This window comes from Phallusia mammillata, chromosome 5 (assembly GCF_965637545.1).
Source record: "Phallusia mammillata chromosome 5, kaPhaMamm4.hap1.1, whole genome shotgun sequence".
Taxonomy (NCBI): Eukaryota; Metazoa; Chordata; class Ascidiacea; order Phlebobranchia; family Ascidiidae; genus Phallusia; species Phallusia mammillata.
In genome coordinates, this window is record NC_137256.1 from 19,443,756 (window position 1) to 19,453,536 (window position 9,781).

Here is a 9,781-nt window from a genome sequence, read left to right on the forward strand (position 1 = left end):
GAAAATTTAAAAAAGAACGTTTAGCACAATAGAAAAATTTAAATTAATTATAACAATTTTTGTAGTGATTTTTATTGCCATCAGTAGGAGTAACTATGTTGTGAGCATGCTGAGGTAATTTGACTTGGTGGTAGAGGACTGACATAGACTTCCTAGTGTACAAATATACAATGTTTGTTAACTTAAAACATCTGCACAAACAGGCACCCTAGCAAACAAAGTTGTGACATTTGATGATTAATTTTCAAATCCAAATTAAACTACCTGCAATTTTGAAATACAAAAGTTAAACTTATGCAGAGTAGGGTTGCCATACATCAGGATTTTCCCTGACATGTCAGGGAATTTAGTGCTTAAATCTGCGTCAGGGAGAAATGTTAAAATGTACTTAAAAGTCAGGAATTTAAGAAAAAAATATATACTATGAAATTAATGTACCAACGGAGAAAGTTTCTAGTAGTTAGCTGCAACCGCGTCTATGCCATGAATCGTAAAGAGGTAAACTGGTGACGTGCGGGTTTTGGTTTTGCAGTGTGTGTGCGTGCGTAACAATACCTGTTTGTTACTAATTGTCCAACAGTACGCGTTAAATACACAAATAAAAATCCGCGTCTCAATAAAACATAGCTAATTCGATGCTACAAGGGAACATGGGAACGTGGGAAATTTCATTTGCTTTAACTGTGTACCTAATATGCAAGGAACTAACTAACAGCGAAAGGTCGAATGTCGTGAGACATAAATGTTTTTTTTTTCAGTGGCATTTTATTTCAAATTTAAAAAGGTCTTTGTGGTTCCCGTTGTTAGTTTTTTTTTGGTGTGAAATTGGTCCGAATGATTTTTAGAGTGGTGAAGGTTGTCGACCCCTGATATATATGTGCTTAATTATTGTTTCAATGATAGTAAGAGTAGTGAGCTTAGCCTAATAAACTTAACTAAACGGAAGCCTACACAGAAAGGTAATTGACAAGGATCAGAGCACCACATCTAACGTTTTCTCGTGCCGTATGTTCTAAATTTATTCCGGAATAGAAGTGTTTCGATCGCAAAAATGGTTATAACGCAGCGGTTCTTTGACTGGGATCCGTGGTCCGTTAGCGTAATTTGCAGGGACCGCGAAAAGGTGGAAGCAATTCTATATTTATATTTGGCGTCAGTTTGTGCAACTGAATAAGTTTATATCAAAGTGAAAATGAGAATCGACCGTCTCCTTTGCTAAACAATAGGCTTTGTTGCATGCCAACCAACAAAATGCAATTGTTCGCGCACAATTGTAATGCTTTTGTCCTGTCTGTGATGTCAGATTTGGATCATTGTTATGCGCAATTTTGCATAACTAGCTAAAATCCTGCAATCAACTTCGTTTTTCTGAAATACACATTCAGGCTTACAGACCGCGACCCTTGAAATAGTGGCAAAGGGACCGTTTAGAAAAAATAACGAAAATGTTTGAGAAAAACTGGGTTGACACAACCGAGATAAATTTTGTCAGGGATCGTGTTTCTTAAAATATGGCAACCCTAATTTGTAGAGCAGCTTTCTACATGTTTATTTTTTCCGAAATTAAGAATTGACCCGAATGTCAAATGTTTAGGAATTCTTTCACTGTTTTTGCAATATTAACAGACAATCCTATGCTTCCAATCGCTGCCTATGTTTTTTGTTATTGTCAGAAAACAATTAAAGGCTGTGAGACATTGCAAAGCGCATCACATAAACATAATCACATGATTAGATGCGTAATAACAGACATCACATGTCTTATTGACTTATGCCGACGAGTTCTTTGTCGTCTTTTGTGATGGGCACAATGACAATGTTTCAATGTATTAAACATAATGCATATGTTTAATTTTTTACCAGCGATGAGAGCACACATTTATGTCGGTTCCAATTACCCGATATAAACAGCAAAAATAGATTCAATTCTGACTGTATTTAAAACCAAAAGATTGGATATTCTACTTTGATTATCCCTAAGAATAATTGACGAAGCAACAGCGCTTCCTAATCAGAATCAGTCAACAAATGTTATTTACGATATATATTTCACCCGTAAGGGCATCATCAGTCATCTGTCAAACAACGGGTGTAAAAGTAAAAACAAAACCAAGTAATAAAACCAATCAAAATGAGCAACACCAAAAAGGAAACAGCAACCTGCTACATACGCTTGTTGACTACGCAAGGTCTAAACTACGTCTAAGCCACACGAAAGACAAAGACTGCCAAAAGCAAAATGGGATCGGTGCGCACACAGAAAAAGGGGGACTTGGTAGCACAATCATTGTTGTCAACCGTCACTTATTATACGTGATACAGCGCAAAAATTAAATCCAACCAAACATCGAATAGGGCTTTTTTGAACACTGTCTGTGGACAGGTTTGCGTTTTTCGCACCCAATTGGGCTTTTTTAACATGGAGTTGCGCGTTGTTTTCACAAGGTGGAAAATGGATGAGTCCAACTATTTAAACTTTTAATAAACTTTCAACATTTTGTAAAATGCTTGTGTGGCTTGTTGCTTTAAATGCTGCCACCCTTCGATTTAGTGTCAGTTGATTCTGACACAGAATCACTTATGACATGTACAATAAGCAATATCTCATAAACATAGATATGTTGTGACCCAATATCCATTACTAAATTATTAAAATAAATATTGATATATTTTTCAATTGCATTTGACAATCCTAAGACTGTTGGACACAGTAAAAATCTACACACCACTGATTGGTTGCTTGTGTTTATGCTCCCTGCAAACTTCTTTTGAAACCCCTGCCCCAAACACAACACAAGTAAGAAAAAAACCCTTATGAGTTGATTACTTTAGCTAATTTGTCCTATAAAATCTAAAAATATTCGCACCATTTTTCCACTGTTACTAGTTTGCATATAAATGTGTGTGGGGACCCATTTGTGTATTAAATTGTTACATAAGATATAGAACATATAAATTGGAATTATACGAAAGTCATCTGAAAAATATGGAACTAAAGTGAGTAGATGTGCTCATTGACCTTAACCAAAAATGTTTGGACTTTTTAGTTAGGATATTTTGGTAGTGATTTAGAACAGTGATTCCATAATCAGTATTTGTATTATTTACACTTTGATTGTATTCAAGCAAAGAACAATAAACTGACTGTAGGTCTGCTCACATAAGTGGATGGTCACAAAAAATACAAACAAGCACTAACAGCTGTACTTAATTTACTGCCAAATAATAATACAAACTGACATTTAAGTCTATGTTTCAGACAGTAAAAATGAATGTTATCAAGCCAACCATGTTTTGGTATGGAATATGTTGGCAATGAAATTTGAACACAATGTGTTATTGTTTAACACTGTCATCTGACACAAATGTTTCATTGTAACCTTTTGTTTAAAAATTCAACAACCCCAGTTTATTTAGCATTGCCTTATATTTTAATATTTGATCCAGGATACTTACGAATTTATCAAAACCATCAAATTCACTGTGGGATGTGAGGGTGATAAACTCCAAGTTGGTGGATGTATTGTTGAAATTCCACCTGGTGCTTTGGATCAGCCAACAACAATCACACTTACTTCTTACTATGGAAAGCAAGTTGATTCTAAAAGCAAAACAGTAAGTGATATTTTTCGACACACTATCTGACAAAAATGCATATTATGACTGTGAAAGCCAAGAGTGTGCATTTTACAATGCCTCTAAGGTTTCCAGAAACCATGGTTAAAGAGCCCCTACCTAGAAGGTACTACTAGTGGAACATGTACTACCAATTGTATACCACTTATGTAAGCTACCTAATTATGTGTACATTTCTTAATCATTTTGAAGAGGTCTGAACAAAACCAGTTTACTCCAAGGCTCAAATGTGAACCAAACTATCTGAGGTTTAAAAAAGCTGTTTCCATAACTTTACCAACTTGTTTTGTTTCTGAAGTTCAACAGATGATTGTGGTAAATATTTTCTGTGTCATTGTTCTGAATGGTATTACTTTTACTATTTTAACTCAAAAAACAGGTAAAAGAAAGTAATGATGGCTTGGAATGGAAGGGTGTTGAAACAGCTTTTTATTTGAACCAAATGAGACACCGGTTCAATACAACTCACTTCACATGGCAAGATAATGGTTTAAATGCATTATTATCAGGGCCCTTTCCTTAACGGGACACTTACTGTTTTTTTTTTCCATTTTTTTTTCTGTCTGTTGCCGGTTTGTTCCAACCATGGTCAAGAAAAAGTGCTTTAAGCTTATACAAATGCCTACATTATGCAAAACACAGTTACCAATTAATTTTTGTACATTTTCTTTTAGACTATCTATCTAATGTATAACATAATAATAATAATGATGCAGAAAGAATGTGGACAAAAACTTTTAAAGTTAATTATTATTTTTTCTCTACTCCATAATGCATAAATAATCTATGAACAATAAATTAATTTTGCTTGCAATAATGCTATGGTAAATCCTTAGAATAGATTATGTAGTTTTGATAGCTAATACAGTTGCTTTGTAGGTTTGAAGTCAATCCAGTTGAGTGGATTAAAAACTTTTGGAGCAAGTATAAGAGATTGAAGTGTGAATTTGAAGAAAAATCAGAGATGGCAAACCCTAAATTACGAATAATGTATTTTTCTGTGTTTGATGAGTTCCCTGGCTATGAACTTGTATGTCAGAGTGAAAGAAAACATAACCTTTGTTCCGTGTCTTTTAAAGTCAGGTAATTTGTTTGAAATCAGTGTTCTGTGCTAATCAAATATGTGTTTTGTTTGTTTATGTAAACTTTGTACCAAATCTCAAACAGAGGACCATTTTATTAAATCAGTCACTATTTGTTTTTAGTTACAGGTGCCAAAAAGCAAAAATTATCATATCAATACATCCAGAATGGATTGAGTGTGAAAAAAAAACAATGGAGTTGAATGATTTTTTTGGAAATCCATGTGGTGGTTGTTCTCAGGCTTTAAGACGAATAAAAGAGTCTAATGATGGCATTAGGTTTAAAATTGTCATTGAATCCAATGGTGAAATGCTTTTGGGTAATGACTCAAGAGGCGAATTTTCAAAAAATCCATTTCCACCTGTGCCTGCTGCTGGTAAGTTATTGTTTTGACGTGAAGTTTAAAACATTTTAAAATAAAATAAGATGGTAGACAATTTAACAAGTGGTCTGGCATTTTAATGGTCAATCTACATAAACTGTCTGAAAAAGTTAATTATTTTTATGTAGTTCAACCATTGGTTCATGCGCAAATTGTGAATGTCAGCCACTCCAATATAACAGGATCAAATGTTGGAGTTGAGAAAATTACCACTACAAAGGGTAAGTATAAATTAGCAGTATGCTGTAAAAAAGTTAGGACATTTTTACAAGTTAGGACTTGACATTTTGTGTTTAAACTTTTAAACACAACAGAAATATATTGTGTTGGCTGATTTATTGTGCTTTGGTATTTCGTCAGCTTGTTTGTAATATCCTCTACAAATAACCAGGTAGCTGATAAAAAGCTCAGTCAAATTTTAAACAATGTTAAAATTGGAAGAAATTTACACAGTTTGCAGATTGATGAAGTATGTGTCGTCAATATTTGTGTTTTACTTTGCAGTTGCACCAGTAACTTTAACAATGTTCTGTGATAAATAAAATTGTAAGGCTATAACCAAATTAATTTGTTGAGAGTTTTTTAAACTTCATGTGTAAAACCTCTCAGGAAGAAAATAGTTTATGTAGCCAAAAGAACACCTTTGTAACAAAAAGTCATTGATTTTATTGTTTATTTTTAGACAGTGGACCCAATTGTTAACCTTATGATGTGTACCCAAATGTCCAATGAAAACTTCAATTTGGACAGGATTATTTTTATCAGCCTAATCATGTAGTTATGTAAATTATTGTACTGTACAGTTTTAAAGAATATTGTTCCTTTCAAATTGATTTCCATATTTTTATGCTGAATATTGATGTGACTTTAGTATTTTTTGGTGTGATTGCTTGTTCCTATTTCTGGCAGAAAACGATTTTTACATTTACTATTTTAAGGCATTTATGTATTTCCCTCTTTATTTTTTTTTTATTTTTACCTGTTTTCATACAATTCTTTTGTAATAATTTGTTTCCACTGTATGTTTGATTTGTTTTTATGGGCTACTATTATGAATTAATGATGAATACATACTTGTGCATGTGTGAATCGTTTTGAACTCTCATATCCCAGTGCTTTTTAACGAACACTCCACAGATCAGTGGCGTAGGCAGCGGAAATTGGGGGGCAATTAAAAGTCCAATTTTCGCCTACTACCAGCCATATTTGACACAATCTGGTTGATCTTCTCCTCGCTGATTCTTTCATGATGACAATGTAGCACACATATATTTGAAAGGCGATCGGAAGTCATCGGTGAGCGCAACCATGTCTTGACCCGCTTCATACACGAAAAAGAACGTTCAGCTTCAACAGTTGTTGCCGGCAACGCCATTATGATCTGTTGCGAACGCTTGGATAGTCGTTTGCGCTTAGAAAAAGTTCATGAAAACATTCGGGTTTAAGTTGAGAGCTTAGAGAAGATCTCCACAGAATAACTTCGCTCTCAAGGTTATCTAAACAATACAAGCGCTCAATCTCATCTAACTTGGTTGGTTTGTTGCGTGGAATGATCGATAGCAAATTAAAAAATGAGGAATTGTCACTAAATCGTTGGTGAAGCGAATTACTCAGACCTTCTATGTAAGGAATATGCACTGCACGATAAAAATACTGCGGTCCAGATTCTGCGTTGACGTTGTCGCGATAAACTTGTTTCTCAGCTATTCTGGGTGTAGTCAGCTGTTGTACATTTAATACTTCGCAAGCTTCTTTGTAAGTATCCTACGCAGTGTCCGAGTTTATGCGGTTTTGCGATAGAACGTTCTGAAGAGAAGTGATCAAGTTTTTCACATCTGACACACATACTCCGACAGCCTGAAGCTTCCGCGCCAACGGTTCAATGAGTGCCGAAAATCGCACAATCTGACACAAGGCGTAACTCCAGACTTTTCCAGAGCACATTTTAACGAAAGTGCTTTTGCTCTTGTATCACCGCTGGAATCACACTCCCAGGCGCCAAGTGATTCGAGTATACGTTTAAAATTACATTTCAAGATTCGAATGCTTTTGTATTTTTCGGACCATCTGATAGGGCAGAACAACGGGATGTTAAGTCCTAAACACGTCTTTTAGGACATTCTCTAAAAAAAAACGGATAGTCTCTCTAATAATGTCGCAGGTGTTTCTGATGGTTGGAACTTTACTTTGATCATTTATAGCCAAGTTTAAACAGTGCGCAGCACAGTGAACAAACAATGCACGAGGGTACCTGTCGCGAATTCGCTTCTGCACACCACGCACGTGACCTGCCATTGTTGACGCTCCATCATAGCCCTGCCCGACAAGTTTATGTAAATCCAATCCTGTGCTGGTAAGGTGAGACAAAATAGTTGTAGAAATCGATTCTGCTGAAACCGAGTTCATTTCAACAAAACCGATGAAACTCTCATACACCTCTGTAGCTTTCTTGTATCTCAAAACAATGCTTAGCTGTTCCTTTCCTGATATATTACAAGACTCATCGGCTATTACAGAAAAAACGATTGGTTGGCATCAGTGACTACATGTCTTGAACAATTAGACCTTTTGCTAAACCCAGAATTTCATTTTGTATCGTCGGGCTAGTGTATTTAGCATTACCAGTCTTGTGAGTAAAATGCCTTTTTAAAGTTTCGTCCCTGGCGTCGATGCGAAATTTAAGAAGGTTCATAAAGTTGCCGTTGTCTACCGAATGGCCTCGCAAAGATATGTTATTTGAAGCACAGAACATCACCGTTTTAACGATGGAAGCCATTATGTTTCGATTTTCCTTTATTTGTCTGGAATATTCTGAATCCAGGCTCGCAGATACATTTTGGTTAGTTTCCATGCTTCTTAGAAAACTTTTTGCTTCTAAAGTTGCTTGTCGATGGTAACTAGCATCACGATGAGCAACAGCCTTTTCGATGGATTTTTTGAAGTGAGTGCAAGGTTTGTTAACAAAAGCAGCGTTAGTGAGATTGCCATGTTTTAAACGTACTTGCATCAGAACACAAATCTTGCACAAACCGCCCCCATCAGAGCATTGAGTGTGTTAGAAGCCTATACCTCTCATCATCGGCTAACCGCGAATGGTGTTTCATAATAAATCCAAGATCGTCTGTTGTTCTTATTTCCTGAGTAACTCTAACACTGCTAACACTGGACGTAACAGGTGTTTCCTCCAAGGACTGCTGATCTTTATTTTTTGAAGAAAAAAATGCATCCAATCGTGCTTGTTTTGGTTTAAACATCGTAATAAACTATATGGTATTTACTATTTACACTATCTTGCTATTTCTCGTATGTTTTGCTATATTACTTCAACAAGACTATCACCAAAGCCTACTAAATACAAGTAACTCTCACACTCATTAATGCCAAAGCCAATGTGTAAATGACCATTGTTGTTTGATAATAACCATTGTTTGGCAATTTAGTTAACATTCTCTCGGTTATTCAGTCATAAACAAACAATTAAAAAATCGATATAGCACATTTATTTTTGAAGGGTACAATTTCAAAAAAATTTGGGGGGGGGGCATGGCCCCTTTGCATGGCACCAGTCATAATCAAACAATTAAAAAATCGATATAGCACATTTATTTTTGAAGGGTACAATTTCAAAAAAATTGGGGGGGGAATGTCCCCTTAGGGTTCCCCACCCCTGGTCTAACACAATAAAGAAGATTATTGTGCAAGTTTGATGTGTGTTTTTTGTTTTTTTTAAATTGAAAATCTTTATTGCAAAATATTGTCACTATAGTTTAACTCCGTCAATTCTATTTTAAGTTCATCCCACTACAAACTCAAAATTCAACCAAGGGCCATAGAAATGTAAGTTAACGCAAATAAACACCTTTTCGTTAAAAATAAAACAATGATATCTAGCCTATACCGTTTAGACCCTGAAGAAGCGTGTTGGTGTTTTCGAGTCAGATAAACACGACACAACTCCTGAGAGGGTAAGTATTTATATTCTTTAGGCAACTGATACCTACATGTCCAGAAGTTGATTCTTTTTATACACCACAGATTGGGTTCATGCTGGAATTCCTTGACTATGATGTCGGGTGTTACGATTTTCATCAAATGCATCTGGCGCGCCAACTAAAGGCTGCAGTTGTTTGCATCTCGGTCGCAGATGTTTTCGACATTGAAGACTTGGATGGCTTGATGCAGATGGCTTGATGCAGATGGCTCGATCTATCATTGTGGTGTTTGTCGATCCCAAACCGGGACATCAGGAACTTCAAACTGTTGAAGAAATCCGACAGGGCATTGGCAAGTATTTGGCCTTTTGCAATTAGTCTTCGTGCGTTAATTAAAAACTGTACAAAAATGCGATAAAAATTTAACTTGTAGTAAGTCTTTTGCAATTTAAACAAAAAATGTCCTTGAAGTAGGCCTATTATAACTTAGCCTACATCTAAGTCCTCTAAAAGTCATTTTCATTATCAGTAAAATAATGCGAAAGTTACGCGTTGTGTATTCCAGAGTAAATAACTAATTGTTTTGTAAATTATACGGCCTTGGTGGACGATATTGCTCTAACTCAACAATTCTAAAAATAACCGCAATTTGGCAGAACAATTCGGTTATCGGGTTCGATGTTTCGACATGACGAGTGCCGGGTGTTCTGTCTTACCATTTCGGAACCAGTTTTTCCAGCTGGAATTA

General features: G+C 35.6%; 1 protein-coding gene across 15 annotated transcripts in view; it reads left to right on the forward strand.

Moving 5' to 3' along the window:
* LOC145227899 (NACHT, LRR and PYD domains-containing protein 3-like) overlaps nucleotides 1-6,190 on the forward strand; it is an 81,804-nt gene extending 75,614 nt beyond the window's left edge. For 13 of the 15 annotated variants that reach the window (XM_080092832.1, XM_080092835.1, XM_080092834.1 and 10 more), the window contains 7 exons: nucleotides 3,448-3,615; nucleotides 3,829-3,951; nucleotides 4,016-4,113; nucleotides 4,516-4,719; nucleotides 4,842-5,095; nucleotides 5,230-5,322; nucleotides 5,784-6,190. In XM_080092832.1, the coding sequence (XP_079948958.1) occupies nucleotides 3,448-3,615; nucleotides 3,829-3,951; nucleotides 4,016-4,113; nucleotides 4,516-4,719; nucleotides 4,842-5,095; nucleotides 5,230-5,322; nucleotides 5,784-5,803 (960 nt within the window). In that variant the 3' untranslated portion in view covers nucleotides 5,804-6,190. The remainder of the gene's footprint in view (nucleotides 1-3,447; nucleotides 3,616-3,828; nucleotides 3,952-4,015; nucleotides 4,114-4,515; nucleotides 4,720-4,841; nucleotides 5,096-5,229; nucleotides 5,323-5,783) is intronic. The other 2 variants (XM_080092836.1, XM_080092837.1) reach the window with 2 other exon arrangements.
* Nucleotides 6,191-9,781: the final 3,591 nt, after the last annotated feature.